The sequence below is a fragment of the Clarias gariepinus genome, chromosome 19, assembly GCF_024256425.1.
Source record: "Clarias gariepinus isolate MV-2021 ecotype Netherlands chromosome 19, CGAR_prim_01v2, whole genome shotgun sequence".
Lineage (NCBI taxonomy): Eukaryota > Metazoa > Chordata > Actinopteri > Siluriformes > Clariidae > Clarias > Clarias gariepinus.
In genome coordinates, this window is record NC_071118.1 from 26,211,618 (window position 1) to 26,234,349 (window position 22,732).

The 22,732-nt window shown below is 37.1% G+C and overlaps 3 protein-coding genes across 3 annotated transcripts in view; 1 reads left to right on the top strand and 2 right to left on the bottom strand.

Moving 5' to 3' along the window:
• atp2a2b (ATPase sarcoplasmic/endoplasmic reticulum Ca2+ transporting 2b) overlaps window positions 1-10,453 on the bottom strand; it is a 29,353-nt gene extending 18,900 nt beyond the window's left edge. Inside the window, exons 1-5 of the mRNA XM_053478210.1 lie at window positions 9,903-10,453; window positions 9,297-9,314; window positions 9,125-9,207; window positions 5,846-5,950; window positions 3,629-3,767 (exon numbers count right to left, since the gene is read on the bottom strand). Coding sequence (XP_053334185.1) covers window positions 3,629-3,767; window positions 5,846-5,950; window positions 9,125-9,207; window positions 9,297-9,314; window positions 9,903-10,020 — 463 coding nt within the window. The 5' untranslated portion in view covers window positions 10,021-10,453. The remainder of the gene's footprint in view (window positions 1-3,628; window positions 3,768-5,845; window positions 5,951-9,124; window positions 9,208-9,296; window positions 9,315-9,902) is intronic.
• A 5,294-nt stretch (window positions 10,454-15,747) lies between these two features.
• ube2g1b (ubiquitin-conjugating enzyme E2G 1b (UBC7 homolog, yeast)) lies at window positions 15,748-18,260 on the top strand. Its single transcript, XM_053478633.1, has 6 exons — window positions 15,748-15,885; window positions 16,640-16,742; window positions 16,849-16,946; window positions 17,103-17,281; window positions 17,371-17,489; window positions 17,606-18,260. Exons 1-5 carry the CDS (start codon window positions 15,843-15,845, stop codon window positions 17,455-17,457), a joined length of 510 nt encoding a protein of 169 aa, XP_053334608.1. The 5' UTR covers window positions 15,748-15,842; the 3' UTR covers window positions 17,458-17,489; window positions 17,606-18,260.
• Window positions 18,261-18,543: 283 nt separating this feature from the next.
• Window positions 18,544-22,620, bottom strand: arpc3 (actin related protein 2/3 complex, subunit 3). The gene is made up of 7 exons (XM_053478577.1): window positions 22,479-22,620; window positions 21,952-22,051; window positions 21,702-21,778; window positions 21,353-21,421; window positions 19,830-19,956; window positions 19,500-19,594; window positions 18,544-18,833 (listed from the first exon to the last, which is right to left on the bottom strand). Exons 1-7 carry the CDS (start codon window positions 22,482-22,484, stop codon window positions 18,771-18,773), a joined length of 537 nt encoding a protein of 178 aa, XP_053334552.1. The 5' UTR covers window positions 22,485-22,620; the 3' UTR covers window positions 18,544-18,770.
• Window positions 22,621-22,732: the final 112 nt, after the last annotated feature.

Genomic DNA, 22,732 nt, shown 5'->3' on the forward strand with positions numbered 1-22,732 from the left:
ACTTCCCAAGCCAACAGCGGATCAGATGTTAGCAACCCGAGCTAACAGGTCAGGCATTGCGTTACATGGCAACAGCTAGCAGGCGTGCGGGAGGCAGCTGAAAAGTACAGCTCTGTGGGAGGCTCGAAAAGCACACGCCAGGGAGGGGTCTGCTGGGTTTCCTTTTCATCATCGCCTTCCAAGGTCATACAGCCGGGAAGAGTATGAGAAACAAAAGATGCAGTCCGATCCTCAGCTGATGACTCATTCTATTAGAGTAGGAGGGATTGGTTAAAAAATGCTGCTGTTTCTCTTTTCAGCTATTCAGAGATGGCATTTGTGCCATAAGCTGCTGGCACTGGATGAGTGTGCCAAGGGGGGCTGACAGCTCGACAGAGGCGAGACTTGTCATAGCAAATTCTTCTGTAAAGGGCCACAATGCACATGACAAGAAAGGAGCCTTGGAACAGAATATGCCTGCTGTTCATACTTGTCCAGAAGAAATGATAAAGTGGTCTGATTCTCCTTTCAGACAGGTATGATGCAAAACCTGCAAGGTCACAGGGGCTTTAAAAATCCCATGGCACAATCTGCAGCAGGACTGCCAGACAAAAGAAATCTCCAGCACTAGTTTTCATGCTCCGGAGCCTGTGACGCAGACACTGTGTCAATCAGCTTGTGTCACTGATAAAAAAAAATCCATATTTAGCAGCGGCATTGATGATCCCAACCCATGACTCACTCAGATGCTTGATAGACACACTAAGCACAGAAAAGCATAAACACTGTGTGCGTGTGAATGTTTTCAATGCTACCACTACTTAATATTCTTCTCATGGGTGCACCATATCCCCTTTCCCCTCAGCCGTCTTTGTTTTTCCTTTTTGTCCTCTAAATTAGTTTCAATCTGCAATGGTATGGGTTAACACCACATAGCCTGACCGTGGAGGGGGGGGTTGGGGTTCAGAGAATCAATTCTCCCCTTTAATACCTCACTGGTGTGTCTCCTTCTCACTGCGGACAAACACTCAGAGCAGGAATGGATGACGCAGGAGGAAGGTGACCAATCCGTATGTAGAGAGAAAGAGACCAAGAAAGCAGGAGACAGGATTGTTGAAAAGAACAAGAGCATCACCTTACTTACTTTCTAAGCTTGCAGAACATGCATGCTTTCACAAAAATCTGACTGGTGCCAAGCTACTCTTATAGTCCGAAATTAACCAGTGTCGAGGTGGTAGTGATACTGGAGAAGTTATTTACCAGAATCATTTTGCGAACACTGCTATAATATTTTAAATAGGATGAAAGCTTAGCAAAGTAACGAGTACTAATCCCAGGGATGTAATTTGACCGAATATAAAGATTAGACGATCATGGATTTTTTTTTTTTTTTTTTATTAGGGAACTCTAACCACTCTCCTATTTTCCTTGACAAAGTAAGGATGCATCTTTTAAGCAAGAAAATCAAAATAATCAGTAACTACTGTAAGACGGGAAGACGAAAATTGAGGGTGTAAAGTAATAACACAAGTGGTAGCAGAGTTCCTTATGCAAAAACCACACCAATCATCATGTGGTTAAAAGTGCAACTTTCTTGCCAGAGATTAGTTAAATCATGTGTTATGTCTCACTGGGTATATTAAGAGGCACAACCAAATGTACTAGCAAAAGGTTAGACTCGAGTCTTAAAGGTCCCATAGGGCACCCATTTCTTTAACAAGTTAACACAGGCGTTAGACCTCCCCATGAGTTTGTTAACGCCTCACCTCTCATAACCTTTTATACTGCAAATTTCCACTAAACACTCCAATTAGGTGTCTATGTAAATGAGCTACTGCTGCAGAGCTGAGCTGCAGAGAACAGCAGAGTTGAGCAAAAAGCTTATTCTATGAGGTTACAATTCGTATTGGTTGCTTACAATACAGTGATGGAACAAGCAAACACACTGCAGACCCTCCTGAATGTCTAAACAGGTGAATTCTGCATAATAGGTCACCTTTAAAAAGCATAGCAAGACTTGTTACTCTCATCAGTACTCCAGTAACCATAAAGAGAATATAAGAAATAACTTTCCATATTAAACAGCTGATCACAAGTCATATGACCAGTATACCTCCTCTCTTTACTTATATTACACTGCTTTATCAACGATAAATCTTTGCAATACTCATACCTGATGATGCTGACTTTATACTATTTTACATTTTATCGATAGCTATCCCATATATGCTTTATTATTTAAACCTGCATATTAGTAGATATGTATATTCTGTTTAACATGTTCTTGTTTTAACATGTCTTCACCACTGCACACTCACTGTTTGTACATACATCACATCTACCTGTGTAAATAAGTCATTCAGACACCCATAGCGTTATATACACATTTGTTATTTACTGTAAATATGCCACTTCTGGTTAGAAGAGAACTGCATTTCATTGGCTTTCTACATGTACTTTGAACAATGACAAAGCTGAATCTTATCTAATCTAGACATTTGTGTCAGATTTATTTCCTAAATAATAAATTGCAAGAGAAAAGTTATAATGCATGTTTATTTGAACATTGTCAGTATATGCACATTCTTTATTTCAAATATGCAAAGTCAAAGTGTATAAAAAAATAAGTTTAGCCATGGACATATTTTAGCAAATTTTATAAATAAAATGAATGTCATGAGACATTTTACGATTAAATTATATCATTTTGATTTCTTTAATCCTCCAGTGACATAATGTTCTATAAAATTCTATTATTTATTTCACCACTGCTTTATATGTTAATTACATCTAGTTTATTGACTTTATTTTATTACTAATGGTTACATTTACATTAAATTACTTATTTTCCACTGTTTAAGTTGAAGTCAAACCAGGATGACATTTCTCATCAATCAAGGTGTAAAAACGACTGAACCTTCCAGGAGACTTCAATCACAGTACAGTGATGAGACTCTTAGCTGCAGTAAAACAGCTGAATGGTGTAAAAGCGTTAAAGAAGTTTAAAAAATGAAGCTGGCAGTCTAATCACAGCTCTGGCGTACAGAGAAAACTTTCTTCATTGATGGCTTTTAAGAACGAGTGAAACGCTGGGATAAGTGCTAGTGTAAGTTATTATATGAAAAAATAAAGAAAGGCTTGACTCTAATGCCCCATGTAAAATCATTCAAAGGCTGACCCAACTGACATCAAAAACAGCGTACAAAAGGATTAAATGGGTCAAAGCTACAATTAGATACAGGCGGTAGTGGATTAGCAGATTCTCTTCATCTCTTCATTGTTAGCATGGCCTTTTAAAATGAAGCAGGAGTATTGCGCCAGCCAGCGCAAAGTGAAAATGACGCAGATCTTTGATTGCCTTTAGTCTAGCTCATGTCTAGGCACGTTTTCATATAGAAACCTGCATGTGCGCGCACACACACACACCCTGACCTTGTGTGATCAACACAACCAAGCTAACAGGGAAGGTAGAAAACCAAACCATCTGTAACTTAATCTCTCGCACACATTACAGGGACCATCTGGCCAGCAGAACGACTTGAGTCAGCCATTGCTTACTGTGATAAGACTGTTTAACACAATCGCACACACACTCTGGCTGGTGTTTAACATCAACAGGCACTGAAAATTAAGCTAAAATAATACTTACCGGCCACTTCCACAATATCTCCAGGAACAATGTCTCTGGCTTTAATCCTCTGCACGCTCTTCCTGTCCTGCCGATACACTTTTCCCATCTCGGGTTCGTATTCCTTGAGGGCCTCGATAGCATTTTCTGCATTGCGCTCCTGAAAGAACAATCACAATAAAATAAACACATCGGCGTGACTGAACAAAAGAACATATTACAGTCTGTATCTTCAGGATCAAGGACTTTGTGGGTGTGGCGGTTAAGGCAATGAAATCAAGAACTGAATCACATAGCGCTTATCTTACAGCCCAGTATGTGGAGGAACTTTACACCACTGCTATCATAGATCCGGGCCTCATTTATGATCAATGCCAACAAAAGCAATGCACCAAAAATAGTCATTCATTAACCTTAAGTCAGGAAAGAGACTATAGTGGAGCGAGGTGCACCAGTAAATGGGAATGAACTAATTGTCCCCCCATTATAAATGTCACGGTGCAACAGCAAATATGATTTCAACCCATTTGTTCACAATCCTAAATTTAAATAATGATAAGTAAATAACTTGGGAGCAAGTTGTTAAGCAGGTTTTTCTTAGCCAGATGCCTCAGTTGATCTCATTTCATTTAAAAAAAAATAAAAAAAATTTATTCCAGGCAACCAAGGTTTTACATTGAAGATCTGCCCTAAATGCCATATCTAGTGATTTTTCTCATTGGGTTTACCAGTTCCTGTTTCTGAGTCTCAGTTCAATCCTACGTTTGCTTCCAAACGTCCTTATGAAATAACTGTTTTTTGACAGGTGGCTGTACATTGTCAAAAACTACTGTCACTTTATAAGCTTTATGGTGCTTAATCATTACTCTATGACTGTTCAGAAACCCAGACTCTAAAAAGATATTGCTGTTTGCCCTTAACACACACACATACTGTACACATACACCAGATAGAAAATGTGAATATAACAACATTGACTTTGTCCCTTAATGGATGCTCCATGGGTTTGTCGCTGAGAAACGGCCTCGGTTATTTACTCCGGATGTTTAACGGGTGTGTAAACCTGTAGTACGAGCACCAGGGCAGGTGTGCAAAGAGGCACTTCCACTACTACTATAACATATTGCTGCAAGATAATGTGTGCATCCAGGGACTATAGAGATAATTAGCCGGCAGATACCAAAAGTGACCCCAAGGCTAAGAACAAACTTTAAAGACTTTAACCTCTACCCTTCCTTCAGAAGCCGGAAGTCACTTTTAGTTGGACTCTGTGCAGAGTTGTTTAACTTGCAATAACACTTGGTAAACGAAAGCTGTACATGCCACTCCTTACAAGCTTCCACATCTTTACACGACATGACAAGATGAGACCAGTGTTACATGTGTGGGGGAAAAAGAAAAGTTGGTGAAAAAAAATTTATTAATCTTTTGAAACATTTAAAAATGAATACCTGCTTGTTGCTTGCAAACATGGGCATAGATTTGGTAAAGAAAATGAGAAATAAGCGAGTATTTCCATGTTCATAGGAAGAAAAAAAAAAACACAAAAAAAAAAAAAACCAAGAATAGTGCATGAATTTCCTCACTGTCACACAGAAATTCTTAAGCTTTAGGATGAAGTTTCTGACATGAGCCTAGTGACCAAAATAAATTCATTGAAACTGGGACACTGGTTTCAGGGCAACTGCGAGGTGTTGGAGGAGAGGGAAAAAAAGGGCCCCTAGCTCTAGACTGAAAAGGCTGTGCTATCTTAAGACGAGCAGAAACGAGATCACCATGTACGTTCATTGCACAACAAGGGCAGTTTCACTGAACATGAAAAAAAAAAAAAAAAAAAAACCAAACAAAACACACAAAAGCACATTCTTTTCATACCAAAGATGTCAAAACCATGCATCAAAGCTGTCAGAGGAAGCGGAAGCCAAAAATCACGTGTTATTAAAAACAGCTGTTTAAGAGTGCAAGCCAAAAACAGCTGGTTAATAAAAGGTGCATGCTGATGCGATGTCGAACACTTATGAGCATGTAGCCCTAGACGTCAACGTAAAAAATTAATCCAGTGTTAACAAAGATGGGTGCATGCACACACAAACACGTTCACAATTTCCATAATGCTCTCAGTCACTCTTAATTAGTTGTATTTGTATGCCACTATCAAGGGTCATTTTGTGCAAAACTGACACTAGTTGTTTCATCATATTATAAACAGGACAGCATGGGGGGGAAAGGGAAACTTACCTGCCAGACCCCGACGATTGCATTGGCTATAAGAATTAACAGTATTACAAAAGGCTCCACAAAAGCCGTAATGGTCTCTTCTCCCTCTTCAAACCAGGCGAGAACCTAGCAAAGAAAAAAAAAAGGGAGAAAACTTGTATCAATATTAATTATTCCAACTGGCTGTTATGTTCTCACCATAGCACTTGCACATAGCTTAGTTTAAATCTGAAGACAAAAATTTTAGGTGCAATATAATATTAGCAACAGGAATCATTTGACAGAATAGTTTTGTTGGTTTGACATGGTGCGTTTTCCCTCATGGGTGTGGTTCTTTGGGCAGGTGAGAACACAGCATTCATACAATGGAGCAAAATATTTTAGCAAAAAATTTTTTGCTTCCACATCAACTCCATCAATATTCAATTGCAGAGAGAAAGCGATTTAGCTCCGAATAGCTTCCAAACCTGTTGTGTAGTTTTTGTGGGCGTGAGCTGCTGATCGTTCTAATATATAGACTGAATGGAGCAAGCTGATGTTCATTTTATTGGAGATGCAAACAGGGAACCTTATTGCAGTTCAATTCCTTTGAGAAACTTATTCAAACTGACTCAACAGTAAAAGTGAATCAAATATGCAGTTAATTTTTTTGTAGACATTGCTTGCTGTCACGCCTTATACTTTGAAATATGCAGCAATCTGCTGTGTCCTCATAGTGACAAAAAAAAAAAAGAGTGAAAATAAAAGTTGAATGTGAGTCATAAACAGTTTTGAACTTGTAGCTACACACACTTGGCAAGGGTTAGCTTTCCTTTTCTGTTCAGCGTCATTAGTTTTGTGCAAAACAAACGTCAAACATATCAGAAGTGTCGATTTCACTTTCAGCATATGAATGTTTCCTAACACACCCAGAGAGAACATCACAATGAACTGATGACCTGTTGTATCTTGAACAACCAGCTCTATGTAAGCCTGTTATCAACCAATGAATAGGTTATGCTTAGCACATCTCTTCTGCTCCCCTCACACACACACACACTGCAGCATGACGTTAAAGGTTATTATGCATTAGGAATAAGAACGGGAGACAGATGGCCATTTCGGGGAGATCCGGTGAAGCAGCTAAAGTCTAATCATTTATCCCGCAAACTTCTCCACAGCATTCTGCACAATAACTAAATAACTCATTATGATAGATCTCGTACATAAAATAAAAGTTTCCAGGCTCATAACGAACCAAAACACCATGATTACAGTACATAAACATACTGAAGATAAAACATCCCAAACACTAGCATCTTGGGTTGGTTGCTGAGGAACAGGAGCAGTTAATTCCTGTGGACGCATAAATTTATACCCACAGACGCCAAGCCAAGTATTAAAATAGAAATTTTTAACTTTCCAGGCTAGGCATTTTCAATTTCCTTTAAAGGAATTTACAATCATGCTTGCAGTTCAAATGTTACCTAAAGCAAAACATATCATAATTTTGACCAACCAGTTAGCATCATGCAAACATGCTATATTTAGCTGCTATTCTGTTAGACTAACAGTTCTTGTGCAGACCTAAAGAAAAATCTTCAAACTACAAAAACATATAACATAAAGCATTGGATGTATGGTGTAATCTTTGGCTTAGCGTACTGTTGGTCTGATGCAATCCCAATTAGCATTAATAAGTCAGAAATGTTTGATGACACATTTTAACTCAAATAAATAAATGTTTCTGCTTTTAATACAGTAAAAATGAGCACAGTTTAATTCTCGACATCTACACTGCTAATTTTGCATGTGTATGTGTGTAATTGTACTCCTACTGTTACACAGTTATTCTCTGAGGACTAATTATCCACCATTAACAGCAAACATTTATAACTGCAGCATTTTTATTAATGGGAGTATGTACAAGTTTTACAAATTAAGTACACCACTCCTTTTTTATGAATGATTTCTAACCGAGCTGCATCAGCCAAATGGAACATTATTCCAGGCATCAATTCAGAAAAGACCCTCTAAGATCCCAAAAGGACCGCAGTCATGCATCCTTTAATAAACGTAGCAGGCAGCGAAAGGGCACAAAGTGCTGAGCGTATGACGCAAACTCTCTTGAGACACCTAGTGGGAACACTACAGTATGGGTGAGTCAGTAAGACTGTGCTACTGATTTACAGACCAGATTCCAGGCTGTCATCAGCCCTGCTGGGCTGACCAGTAAAGAATGATGGAATGGTCACTGGGGTAAACCCTAAGCTTACGCTCCTGTTAACTTGGTCCTGTGGATCTTACTTTCATGTCTGTTTACGGGACTCTTTATGATTACATCGTTGCAACAGGAAACTAGTAGTGTAAGATTACTGAGGTCACGCACATGTTCAGGGTCATAATCACCCGCGCTGTTCATACCACATTCTAGATTTCCACAGAACTCTTAATCACACCATGCTCGTCATTCTGAAAACGTAACTTACCACAGCTGAATCCATCATTAATGCTGTCTGAAACATGTGGCCTGATCTTCAGGCTATCATCATTTAGCACCTTGATAACACATGTTATAGTGTTAAAACGGACACCTACACAAAATTCATTATTACCTACTCATCGCTAAAAAATTACACCACAGTTTGGTTGAATTCTTGATTCAGATTGGATGGTGTGGATTTATTTCTATAATTGTCTGGATTTGATGTAATGCCCTTTAAAAAAAATTATCAATGTTCTCTTTCCATCTTATTTGCACAGAAACAACACATTCATAGTTTAATTTTAGCGATTAAGTGTTCTTTTTTTTAAAGTGTTATTTGATAAATGTGAGACTTTCTGCAAGATGACTAACTTTTATGAAAGAAAGCTTGCCTCTAATTGCCTGCCTTGAGAAGACCATTAAGACAGAGGACTTTGGCTTTCTCTGTAAGGACACACTGTATTTATTAACTTTAAGAGAAAAAAGAAACTTCTGAGGTAACAACAGTTTATAACTGCTACATAACATTTGTTATAAAGAAAATAAGGAGCTTGGTGGATGTTTCGCAATGTGTGTCATTCTTGATAGAAAAGAAAAGCTGAGGAATAAAAGCTTCTGGATGTGCCATCAGAAACGAGCAAAAAAAAAATTATATTAATAATCAGGCTGGCACAACACCCTGTTTTTGCTGATTTCCCTAGAACAGCACACCCTTAAGTGTTTTCATGCTTCATTATGCAAACAAAGGTAAATGTAGTTCAATCCTATCAAATCACGTAACCTAAAGCCAGACACATCCTTGCCTATTTTTCCTACACATATAACACTGTACTTACAAATGATATACAGGCTGCTAGAAGGAGAATTCTGACTAAGAGATCCTCAAACTGTTCGATCACCAGCACCCACAGTGATTTACCTGCGAAACAAAGAAATGCATATGAATAGACCATATAACGGCTAAATATTTGCATATGAAGAGCAGATGTAAGAAAACAATAGAATTACCTTCTTCTGCTGGCAGTTCTGTAGTTGGAGCAAGGATTCACACCATGGACAATAAAGAACAAGATATAGTGAGATGCATGACAACTATTTATTAAACAATTTATATTTTAAAAGTAAATAAGCACATACATCGTGCACAGTACAATTCATCGCTTCAGTACGCATAAACACAACCACGCTTGGTATTTAAAATGAGCTGTTTCTAAGACAGCACTGTTACTTAAAAACACTGCTTGGTGATATTGAACAGACCGCGGCTAGCACTGCCGAGTCCGCGATGACGTCAGTCGCTTTCATTTCGACTGTTAACGGTTGCCGGTCGCCGCGAGGCCTCAACACGTTTTCCACGGCAACGCCAACTAATGCGCAATCAGCTAATAGTTAACCGCTTTATTATATATGTACACCAGAATATTCAAAAACGGGATCCCGAGAAAGATCGCTGATGTAACATCAAGCTAAAGAGACATGACAGTGCTAATTTGCGTGGCTAGCGTTCCTCTCAGTTAGCCTACACAGATATTAAAATGAGCTGGACTGTTAAGCTGTTTGACTCTCTCTCTTTCTCTCTCTCTCACACACACACACACATATACACACACTTACCGTTTGGTCCCCATTTCTCTCGCTGTCTTTTGACCTGTTCGAGGCCGAGTCCCGTGCTTTCATTCACGCTGAAATAGCTGTACACCTCTTCTACCGTTTTGGTGTGAGCGTTCTCCATAATGGACGAAGCACACGCTACTTGCTAGGTAGAACTATTAAATTCTTAATAAAGCTGAATAGCAACACGTAACAATAATTAAGGAAGTCCAGTGCAGCGCACAGCACAACGACGAGGACCGTGACAGAGCTATCTATGCTATGGTGCCGTGCGCTATGCTAAGCTAACGTTACTTCACTGCAACCAGCTAAGTTTTTTAACCGAACCGGTGTCAGACGCAAAGACCTACTGCGATGTCATTTAGACGTCAAAATGTTGTGTAACGCGCCTAGGACTATTTATAATGAGCCGCCGTCATGAAAAAAATAATCTTCAGCTCATTCCTAAGAGTAGCACAAAAACCGGCTACTACCACCACGAGCACATCGGCGCGAGCAGATCTCACTTCTCTATCTCTCTCTCTTTGCTTGTCGACCGAGCCGCATACGCTCCGTTTCTGTGTCCGCATGTGGAAGACTCTGATTGGCCGAGCACGACCCGGAAGTCCTGGACGCCACCGATTGGCTGAAGGCAATCTGGAAATCGTGCGTGCTCTACGTAGAACGGCTCGTGCGAAAAAAAGCTCAGGCGTCCCAACCGCAAGTGCTAATGGTTGATAAGATAGTTGTACATGATGTCGAAATAGTAGAGAAATTTGTCTACTATTAGGAAGACATCAAAGACGTCTTGTTACCGGAATCACACTCACGGTTACACAAACATCCATGCAAAAGTAGATAAACTACAAGCGAACCGGGCCGCCATATTAAAAAGGGCAACACCATTTCCAGTTGGCCTTATAAACTTGATTTGAATTCAGAGCATGAATGTTATAGATTTTATACCCAAAAATGCCATTGTGGCCAAACAACCAAAAAAAAAAAAAAAAGATTACACGACAGGAAAAGATTAACATATTACTTAAGCATTAAGGCGTTACGGTTACTAGTACTGACTATTATTAAGATGTATAAACCACAAAAAAATATATAATAAATTATTATTATTAATAGGTTGGTAATTTCCACCTAAACTATATCAGCATTTGTCCAGGAATTCGGCTTAAAATTGAATTTTTAACAGTCATGTAAATTTACACTTTAAACTAAATCATGAAAAGATTTATGAAACGTAAAATGTTGTAAAAAATGTCACTTTAATACACAAAAATTTAAACACAAACTGAGTTATAGTCAAAATTATATCACGACCCGCAGTGCCTCACAATTTAAATCTGCCCCTTTCCAATATGGCGGTTGGATTAACGTCCTGCAAAAATTTAGCGCCTGCGGCTAATCAGAGCGGCGGCGTTACAGCGTGCTTGACTTGTGATAACGAGGTGACCGTCGGGACTGTTCTAGAATGATGCTGGGTTCTATAGGGGATAAAGTCGTCCAATCGGATTACAGCTGCTGCCTACGTCAGTAGGCTGTGATTGGATCAGCTGATCTTTCCTGTTAAATGATGTGGGCATGTTCATCTGGAAAAACGTGCTGTCAACTTTAACCAAAAATAATTTGTATTAATACACATTACGTTACAGCTTATGTATTATTTTATAAGTCAATCCTTCCAGCAAGATCACATACAATTCTTATGTGATGGTGTGATTTTTCTGTGAATAATGTGTGATGAATAAAATAAAATAAAACCTAATAGGAAAATAAATGTAAAAAAAAAATAAAAAATCTGGGAGATGTTAAAATATTGCATATACTTTTGAGTTTATTTTAAAAATGAGACAGTTTTTGAGGATTTTGTGGGAAGACCACAAGCAAACTAATTAACTGAAACTCTTTTCTCTCCAAAAAGCAAGTACAACAAGTCAAAAATACTATAAAACAATATACTATTTCTCATTTAGGTGAACTTTTAATAGACTGATTTTATACTCTCATAACCCACTTTGTAAAATTCAAACTAGCACTAAATGGCACTTCACATTGTGTAATAATATAATACTATACAATATATATAAATGTCATTATTAATATGGGAAATCACCAATTAGCTGCTTTTTACAGTAAATACAATTTGTTTATTTTTAATACATTTTATAACATAAAAAAATTCAAATACATTCAAAATTACTAAACTGTTGATTTCAGTTAATAAAAGTAAAACCACTTTATATGCCTTTATGCAATTACACTGTAGTTAATATTTTATATTTTAAGAGATTCCATAATTAGTATGTTATTTGTATCCTAACTTACATTACATACCTACTACATTACATTTACAAATACATATGTAAAGCGAAGATTAAAGACATTTTACACACTTTTTGTGCAGTCACACACAACAATGCATGGACATTTTCATAGAAATAGCTTTATATTTATACTTTAATACACTTCATAAAAGAAATCTACAACACATATTTTAGCCCACTATAACAACCATTTACACTTAAATATGAACATTAAAAAACTTTATTGTATGAATGTTTTTATTCATATTTTATTAAATATGAAGGGTGTTCAAGTCAAACCAGGACTTGTAATTACATTTCTAGTGAATGAAGGTGTAAAGACAGAAGACTTCAAGTAAAGTATGGTGATAAGACTTTTAGCAGCAGTAAAACATTGGAATGGTGCAAACATTTTAAAGGGGCCATGTGAATGATGATCCTGGCTGAGCTGGCTTGGAGCCCAATAGAGACCTGAGTTTCAGACGTGAAGCAGGCCTTCCGATCATGGCTAAGATAATGAAAAACCTTCTACCTTAATGTGTCCAAGCACTAGTGAAATGCTAGGATAAGTGCATTAGTACAAGTCTAATGGGGGATTATATAGAGAAAATATAGAGTGTTTTTACTCTCATGATTGTGTTCTGTTATTGTGCACTCATTGCATCATCTGAATTTCTAAAGAGTATGTGAAGAAGAGAAGTTCATTCAGCTTCTTTTGTTCTCAGTAATGAGGTCACTTGAAAGTTACAACTGTGTTACCCATATAAACATCAAACATGAAGTGCTCATTTATAGACCTGAAATTAAAATCAATAATTAAAATGTTCTTAATACTAGCTACTTTTTTTGTTGGATACTTCTATGCTTAAAAATCTTAACCATAATGTCAATATGCAGCATATCCTTAAAAAAAAAAAATTGCTGCCCGGGATGGGTCCAAAAAATGTTAACTGATTAAATATACATTTCGGTGGACTTTGTGGATCTTAATGTTGTCTCTATGTTCCCCGAATTAAAATGCTAATTGCTTTAGCAGGTAAATCTCTAGTGACTGAAAAGTTGTAAGATGAAATCCGGGCAACACAATGACAAGATTTGGCTCTTGAGCATGAAACTTAAAGGCTGTTAACCCTCAACTGCTCAGCTCTGTACAGTATGTCACTTTAGATGACCGCCAACCACTGACTAGCAATCAGCCACAGTATTAGATCAGGACGTTCTGAGGAACGTCTGTGGAGAAATGTGGTTATATTTGGACGCAGTGATAGTGCGCTTGCTCAGTGCATGCTGTGTCACTGATAAAACAGCCTTGCAGGAACAAATCAGGAGATTGACTCTGAGAGTCTGCAATCATTCTGACACACCATGAGCACAGATAAACAGATATGAGCACACTAAATTAGTTTTGGCACCTCAGGGTTGTCATGGAGATTTGTGCCTTTGGATTTCACACGTTTTTTATTTAGTCACCTTTCGGTGCATGCGGTTCCCTTTTGGACTTCATTGATGTGTCCCAGGTTAGGTTCCAAGTTGTTTTTGTTTTTTATCACATTATTCACATAATGTCATGCAACTTCAGAGCATCATATGTTTAAATGCATTTTTTTGCATTTGATGTCATTCACATATTACACAAACAATTAAAACTAAAAAAAAATAAATTTAAATAAAGTTCCCTTTAAAATGTAAAAATTGCAAACTAGTATTGTAATGTATATAACTTGCAATAAATCAAAACTAGGCTCACAAATAAGGGATTGGTATGTCTTATTATTACAAACAACTTCACATATTTGAATTAAAATACATTTAAAATCTCTTGTTCATGTATCTTACCCAATAGTCAGTCAAGCCATTTACAGTATAGGCCATTTATCACTCACCCCATGACTGACACTTTAACTACAGCCGGTCTAAAAAGTCCAGTCAGCAGTCCAGTATAGTGGAGCATGCATTAAAAACGATAGTTGCATGCAAACCACTTTGGCCTGAGCACTATGGACATACTGTACAGTAGAAAGACACTGGTTGTTGGAATGCTATGATGTGTACAATTTTATTTAACTGAACCTTTTAATAATACATTTAGTTAGCTCCTAGTATCCTCTGTGGGATTATCACAATGTCTACTTTTACACTAAAATATAATGTGTGAAGGAAGAAAAAAAAACTGAAAATAATCAACATTATGTGATGTAGTCTAATCTGAAGCTGATGTGAGTGATTAATCATATATAAGATATATATATTTGGTTACACAATGCTCTGACGTACTCTAAAGTAAGTATCTTGTTTTTTTTCATAGCAAAGCAAATTGCTAATAATTACAATTTTAAAATACCCTAAATAATGTCATACTTTTAACTATTTATAGATACATGCCATGTATCTATGTATCTTCAAGTTATGTTATTGACTTATCACTTACACTATAACAGCTGTAATCTGATTAATATTGCTATGAGCCTGTAGCTGATGTTATAGACAATGAACGACCACTTTTTGACCAATCAGCAATGAGAATTTATCACAAATAGTAATCAAATCAAATGTTCAATTTTGACAAAATACAAAGACACCAGGTTTTACTTTCTGACAACAGTGTCTGCTTGTATCATGCAGAAAAAAAGCTAATCCTGTTGTTTTGGTTTCCCGGATGAGGAATGAGACTGCTAAACCACCTTCTGCCATATAAAGGCCATGTTTGGTGTGGGTGTCTGGGCACACAGCCATACGCCGGCCTTATAAGGGCCTGGAAAAAACACAAATGCAAGAAACTGGCATGTTAGAGAGATAATAAAGCTCTAAGGATAAGAGGTGGTGACGAAAAAGAGCCGGTGTTTCTGGTTATGTGGACATTTTAATGCACCTTTTGAGTCAAATATATTCACATTCTCCCTGTTGATGCATCATGATAAACTAAACTTGTGTAGTTACATTTTTCTCTCACTGGCTTCGGCGTTGCACCTTGGATGTGAGTAGTGTGCCATCTAGTGGATATTTGTCCTTACTACAGCACAGTGTGTCCAGCAGGATTCCTTCTTTCTTAGGTGAGTAGTCTGCCATCTAGTGCACATTAATTATTACTACAACACTGTGTTTGTCCAGTCTGTTTCTCGCTTTCTGGTGTGTGAAGTATGCCATCTAGTGGACATTTATTATTACTACAGAGCAGCTCATGTTCAGGTTTGTGTTCTATTGGCTTCATTTATTTAAAACTGTTAATAAGTGTGTTAAAGCTCTTACCTATCAGTTTAAGCGTATCAGTTTAGATATAAAATCTAAATTGTTAACCTATTTTATGTATGTGAGGTGTTGTTAATAACCTTTTATTATTTATTTAAATGGTAATTAGACGCATTTTATTTATTTTTTAAATCCTGGGACGACTATGACTCAAAGCGTCGGCGACAGGTTTCTAGATTTCTACAGAACATGTGTTGCCCAATTGTGTTGCTACATTTGCGTGTTACTGTTGCGCATGCGCACAGAGAGTTTTGGTTAAGTCTCAGCTGTGATTGGACGAATAAAATGTCAATCAGATGACAACAGCGGTTACAAAGGGAAAGAGCAGGGAATCGTGTTCGTGAACTTCGCTGTTGTCTTTATATGTACTTTTAGGTTTTTGTACTTTAAGTGGCTAATTAAAATGACCGACCAGTCGTCACTTCTCCTTAGAAAACAATTAGCAGGTAATATAATATATATTATTGCTTGGATGTAAATTTGACTCCCTTTTTTTTTTTTTTTTTTTTTTTAGCTAGCTAGTTCTGTATAAAGTAGTTATATAATTAGGCATTGGGACATAAAGATAAGATAATTAGCGGAAACAGCTGTTAAACAAATGATTATATGGTTATAACTTGTCATGTTTAGATAACTTTAATATAAAAATGTGAAGTAATTTGTTAGGCTAGTAGTTCGGACTGCTGAAACAGAAAAACGTGTCAGTAATGTTAGTGAGATTTACATAAATTTACAGAAAAAAAACTTAATTGGTTATTAACTTATGTCAAGTTAAATACATAAGACAATTATACATACATTTTAGTATTTTTCTTTTTTGAAAAACAGCGTGTACACACTGTTTAGCGACATTGTATTAACAAAACCCGCCTCCTGCGCTATGTGATTGGATATTTATTCAAGCTCAGGCCCTGTCAGCCAATCAGAACAACCAGGAGGCGGGACTTGGTCAAATGCCTGTGATAGTAGTTTAATCCTGAACATTTATTATATCCTAAATTTATGGAAGGGGGAAAAAAACGTTTAAATATGTAATTATCCATTTATTTATCCTTTTTTAGTCTTTGTTTAGTCAGTAAATTAAATCAAATACAAGGTAATAATTGTTACTGTATCCCCTCCTTTGGCACTGGCTTCACATCCATATGATAAATTCAATTTATGATGTATAATTTTTTATTTTTTTGTACTTGATCTCAGAACTTAATAAGAACCCTGCTGAGGGCTTTTCGGCTGGTCTGATCGACGACGATGATATCTATCAGTGGGAGGTTGTGATTATCGGTCCAGCAGATACGTTGTTGTGAGTAACTCATACACATTTATATCCACTCATTATTGCTTTAAAAAAAAAAATCAGCGTTCTAACAGGATTTTTATTTTCTCTGATTTTCTGTTTCCTGTGATAGCGAGGGTGGATTTTTTAAAGTGAACCTCACCTTTCCTCATGACTATCCACTTCGTCCTCCGAAGATGAAATTTGTTACAGAGATCTGGCATCCTAATGGTAAGTGCACATGACCCCTCTAGCTAGGAACTTGCATATAACCATTGTGCTCACAGAATTATCTTTTGGAGGATTTATTTGCTCCAAATCTTTTATTACAGCAGCAGATTATGAACCTTTCGTAGTAAACTCTCGGTTCTGATCCCACACTTTCAGTGGCAAAGAATGGAGACGTCTGCATCTCGATCTTGCACGAACCAGGTGAGGACAAGTTCGGCTACGAGAAACCTGAAGAGCGCTGGCTGCCGATCCACACCGTCGAGACGATCATGATCAGCGTCATATCCATGCTAGCTGACCCTAACAGCGACTCGCCGGCCAACGTGGATGCTGCCGTAAGTCTGGATCCTGACACAGATTCATCATGTTGTGATGTTGATGCGGAGAATACTTGGATGATGTCCAAGGTTGTGTGTGTTCACAGAAAGAATGGCGAGAGGATCCAACTGGTGAGTTCAAAAGGAAAGTAGACCGATGTGTAAGAAAAAGCCAGGAGATGGCCTTCGACTAGATCTTCCCTTTACTGCCACACTCACTTAAATGGTAATTCTGTCTCTATATAACATTTATCAAAAAATGTATCACGTAGAATTGGCATATCAGTAATTTGTCACTTCATCATTAATTACTGATCAAATTATTTGTCTTCTTTTTCACAGACAGGAGAGCTTTAAATTCAAGAGGTCAGATATCCATCACACTGTGCCACAAAGAAATGAAACTTTCTAAAAGCTGGATCTTCTCTAAACTTGTAGTCGGAAGTATTGTGTGTATGTGTTTTGTATGAGAGAAAAGAAGCTTATTTATTGTCTGCATAATGCTGAAGTTGAATGCATTACATGACCTTTTTCGCTTTTCTTCCTCCCTGCCTCTGAGCCATCTACTATGTGCAAAGTCACTTATGCAAATTTCCCAGTTTCACACTCTCTGTAGCTGAAGAGAGCTGCAGCTCATAGCGCAAATATCTCACTAAGGAGTCGCTGTGCTCCCTGCTGCCTTAATTTATCTCCTCTTGTACAAGACAGAATTGTATTCAGTGATGTCAGAATCTTCCTGTGTATTTTAAAAAGCCAGAAAGAAGCCTCATATAATAGAAAATATTTAAATATTTTTGTCTACTGTAAATATCTTGTATTATAGCCATATCAGTCTCACCATCAATTTGAGTTTCTCCTACATAGTTTTTATTAGTTTGTGGCTATAATTAAAGCTGCCAGCCACTGACGTACCACTTGTTCAGTATTTGTTTTTAAATCTTTAGTCCTTTACTCTTAATTTGCCTCATTTCTCATTAAAAGCATTGTCTTAAATCTATCTTCTTGGTCTGTTTTCCCATAACTTAATATCTGCTGTGATTTATGAATATTCTTAATATGTAAGAAACCTTTGTGGTTCTTGTTAACACACTTTACTCTCCTCAGGTGCATCACAATTCCTCACTATTTGTATATATTTCATATAAACTTCATAATTCTTTTTACAAAATTCAATATTTTTAGAAAAAGTCATATTTTGAACATGTTTATCCCACAGTAAGGAAAATTAAAACATTTCCTGTGCAGAAAAATGTTCAAGTATTTGTACACAAGTACAGAAATCCTTTTTATTTTACAGCTTTTATTTGATCACCTTGTGTTGTTCATACATGGTGTACCGCATGATGTCAGGAAATAAAATGTGCAGTATAAAATTAATCTTAACTCTGGTATTCAATGGAAGTAAACAAAAAAAAAAGAAAAAGGAAAAACAACCAAAACTGGAATATTATTCCCACCCACGTTCCACATGGATGAGTGGAGGAAAAAAAAATCCCCAGGTTGCCTCTTACTGCCCAGGAGCAGACAGACTCTTGTTCATGAACTGTTTCTTTACAAAGCACATCCACCACTGTGGGAAAAGAAGAAAAAATAGTGATTAGCATAGTCTGGTTTTACAATATTTACTTGATTTTATTTTGTGTGTGGTAATGATATTTTGATGTTTTCTTCTATTTAAACTTTTAATCAATGAACCACTGAGATATGCATCGTACAATCAATTAAGGTTACGTCCCATGCCTGAAAAGGCATGTAGCTATCCAACAACCAAATCTATTCATAAAATGACACAAGAAATGGGACATTTTCCAGGCCACTGCATGCATTCAAAATGTTCATCTAGTTTAAAACAACTTATGCTTTCATTTTTATTAACTTTAACACTGTGTTTACTCAGACGTCACTTTAAACACTTATTGGCCTACGAATGATGTATACAAGTCAGTGTCCTTTTACTGCATGGATCAAATTGGGGGGCATCCAGCATAAAACCTTTGTTAAGCATGTGAACCAGATGATCTGGCAGTCCTTAGCCACCAATAAGGAGATATATAAACTAGACATCTCTAATAAAGTGGCAGAGAAAGTGTATGTCATTTTTTAAGCTGTTAACCAGAATATGTTGACATTCAGCTGACATTGTGCACAGCAACAAATAATTGTATCGGCTATAAAAAGGTATTCTGGACATTTTCGTTCTTTATTTAGTAAGCCCACTGCTAATAAACCGCCTTACCTTGCTCGGCTTATCAGTCTGTGGGTCGAAGACTTTTTCACACAGTCTCAGGCCTGTTTCCTGCCGAATCTGCTGCAGGTAAGCCCTCATATTCTCTGCACAGGGCATTAGAGCAAACACCAAATCAACATCATAAAGGGAGTGGAGACTGATAAGAGTACAGGGAAAGCATTAAAGCTACAGCTGTAAACATTTACTTTTTTGTATTATAAAAAAAACAGAAATAATGATAAAAAAAAGTCACTGCCATTGATTGACTGGCGATGTATATAATGATTTCTGAATCAATGTGATTAAGTTAAGGAGTACTGAAGGAGTAAAGCAGCGCACCTTCTTCCTGTTTGCTGGTAGGTTTAACATACATGGCGTTGAGAGGGAATCCAGGCTCTCCTGGGATAGGCAAGTTAGTGATTCCCAGTGTGTACATCTCCTTCTCTCCTTGGCTTTTTGAGCTGCACTGTGAATTAAAAATGACGATGTGTTCAAAACACATAACAGTAGGAAAACGATAATGAGGTCTAGTTTTAGAAAAAGCTATGCTCGACTAGGAACAACCAAAGTACCAAAAAGAGCTATAAATGTTATCTTAGTATTATACGAGGGGTGTTCAAGTCAAACCGGAACTTCTGATTGCGCATGACAGAATCATCCCTTTATTTCTCTATATAATCCCCTCCTACATTAAGGCACTTATCCCAGTGTGTCACTAGTGCTCGGATATCATCATGTTTAAAAGTTCTCTCATTACGCTAGAGCCGTGATCGGACTAAATGCTTTACATTTGGAACTCTGGCCTCCCAGGAACTCCTTAAATGCCCCCAAACATGTGGAAATGGCTTGGAGCGAGATCAGGAATGTATGGGCAAAAACTCTTAGCCGGAGTTCCTGTAATATGAAAGTGGTGTTGGGAAATCACACAGACAGATGTGTCTCTTCTGCAAGTTGGTGACTATTATTATTATTTTTAATGTTTAGACGTTTCACTCACTGAACGTTCACAGGAACGGTGGAAGTGTGATCCTAGCCACCTCAACCTAATTGTCACACAGAGGCGTACAACCTTCTTTAATACATTTGCAACCATTCAAATGTTTCACTGCGAGTAAGAGCCTCAGCACTGTATTGTGCTTTAAGTCTTCTGTAAATGTTAATCGCTTGTATGTCATCATTCAGCAAAAATGCAATCACAATTTCATCATTTTCTTATTTTGAATTGCCAGTTTGCTCTCTGTTTTTTTCCAATATAGCATTTGCAATACTGTATTAATTTATATATTGTAAAAAAAAAAATTAATTACCCCTCCACCTTACTACTGTTTGTGCAACCTTACTAACTTTTTTGTGTAACACAATTTCCCTCACAGGATCAATAAAGCATATCTATCAATCTATACAAATACCGGTTTGACTTGAACGGCACTCATAAATAACCAAATGTCTGTATAATTTGTTTTTTTAAATTAAATCAGTTATACAAGATCACTTTTAAAAGTCACCAATCTTTTCAAAAAGTAGAGATAGTACTAAATTAAAGATTAAAGATAGATTGATGAAAGGAGTCTCCAGATTCAGAGCTTTGTTACAAAGTGTTCTGCCATAGTAAAGTCTAAAAATAACATTTTCAATTTATTTATTTACTTAATAAATAAATAGGGTAGTGAGAATCTGAATGTTTATAGCTGATGTACAGCAATGCTTTATCAAACGATAACTATGAACGGGTAAAAAGATATGTTCTTTAATAGACATACTGTCAGTGATGCCAAAATCTATGATGTTATTGTGGTGGTAACAGTAACGTCATCCTTGACAATTCTGCTATAACAGAATGTTTTGTTCCATATTTAACTTACCTTCTGCAGCTTCTTGAGGCATTCGGAGATGTACAGAGTGATGTAGATCAGCGTTCGGTCTGCCTCATTCTAAGAAATGACATGATATCAGTCAAGAAAGAATCAGAACGTAAAGAAGAAAGTAAATGACAGGGATATTCATGAGAGGCTAGAAGTGTACATAATGCTTATCAGTTTTAGGCAGAAACAAGAACAGACTCAACAATCTGTAAATGAGTGAAGGTGAAACAGAAATGCACTGAGGCAGCTGAGACGGACATGCACGTTGAGGCATGCATGCATTTTTTTCTCTCTGTCCTCGCTCTCACTTCCTGTTTTTAAAAAAGATCTTTTTTAAATCTTACCTTACCTTAATTTCGTAATTCTTGAAGAAAACATTGGCTTTAAAGTAATAGATGGCCTCATCGATGATGTCTGTGTCTTTGGCTGAAAGAGGAAAGAGAAGAAAAAAAAGGAAACAGGAACATTATGCACAGATGACGAGCTGAGAGGTGACAGCTTTAAGACCATTTAAGGAAGAAACGACACAGCGCTTATAACAACCTGTATAAAACTTATAAAAAAAAGGTTGCATGTTTGGGTCAAAAGAAATATCTTACTTTCTTTAGGAGCAGGACCTTTAAACTGTGTTTTGAGGGGCAACAGTGCCATATTTCCCACCAACTTGGTGTCGGCATCCATTAGACTGGAGTGATAAGCCTGCAAAATGAAAGGCAGACCAACAATGCAACAGACAATTGAATGGTATTTGATATTATAACTATTGTGTACATTCTCTTTAGAGATATTAATATTTGCACATCACTGCAAAACAAGCTTCATAACACTGAAGTTTCAGAACACTGCATTAGACATATACAATAATATGCTTAAAAAAACAAGCAGAAAAAAACACTGTATTTATAACTAATAGATCCGATCCTAAATTATATTCAAAGCGAATAAACTAATATATCTAAGGATGTAATGTTGTAAGCTTGCAGGCTAACCAGGTAGCTGGCTAATGTAGCAAGTTCGCTAGCTAAAAGCTGCTAGACACTCTCGTGTTCAAAGCCATTGAAACACATTTTCGGTCATATACATATAAAAAATTAAGTGTTTAAATATTTTTTAAAAGCCTGCTTACCGGCATTTTTAACTAGTTTTCTGGTTTTGTAAGGAAAACGAGTAATGTCACAGCGCTGAAAAATGCCGCTTCCGCTGTCCCACCCAACACAGCGATACCGGAAGTAGCTGGACTGTAAATTCCAGTGCAATTTCTCCAGTTGTCCACAAGGTGGCAGAAACGTTCATAAATTAATTTATTCATTCCTTTATCTTCCACACAGCTTATCCTTTACATCTCAGTTCCCCCTTATGCCTGTGTTTCCTTCTGGCTCT

What these genes read in the sequence shown, in the direction of transcription:
- ube2g1b (XM_053478633.1), top strand. Translation starts at nt 15,843, where the DNA reads ATGACCGACCAGTCGTCACTTCTCCTTAGAAAACAATTAGCAG. An exon ending in CCTTAGAAAACAATTAGCAG is followed by an intron (nt 15,886 to 16,639) that starts GTAATATAATAT and finishes ACTTGATCTCAG; the next exon opens with AACTTAATAAGAACCCTGCT. An exon ending in GGTCCAGCAGATACGTTGTT is followed by an intron (nt 16,743 to 16,848) that starts GTGAGTAACTCA and finishes TTCCTGTGATAG; the next exon opens with CGAGGGTGGATTTTTTAAAG.
- arpc3 (XM_053478577.1), bottom strand. An exon ending in TCAAGAATTACGAAATTAAG is followed by an intron (nt 21,422 to 21,701) that starts GTAAGGTAAGAT and finishes GTCATTTCTTAG; the next exon opens with AATGAGGCAGACCGAACGCT. An exon ending in AGACTGATAAGCCGAGCAAG is followed by an intron (nt 18,834 to 19,499) that starts GTAAGGCGGTTT and finishes CTTTTCCCACAG; the next exon opens with TGGTGGATGTGCTTTGTAAA.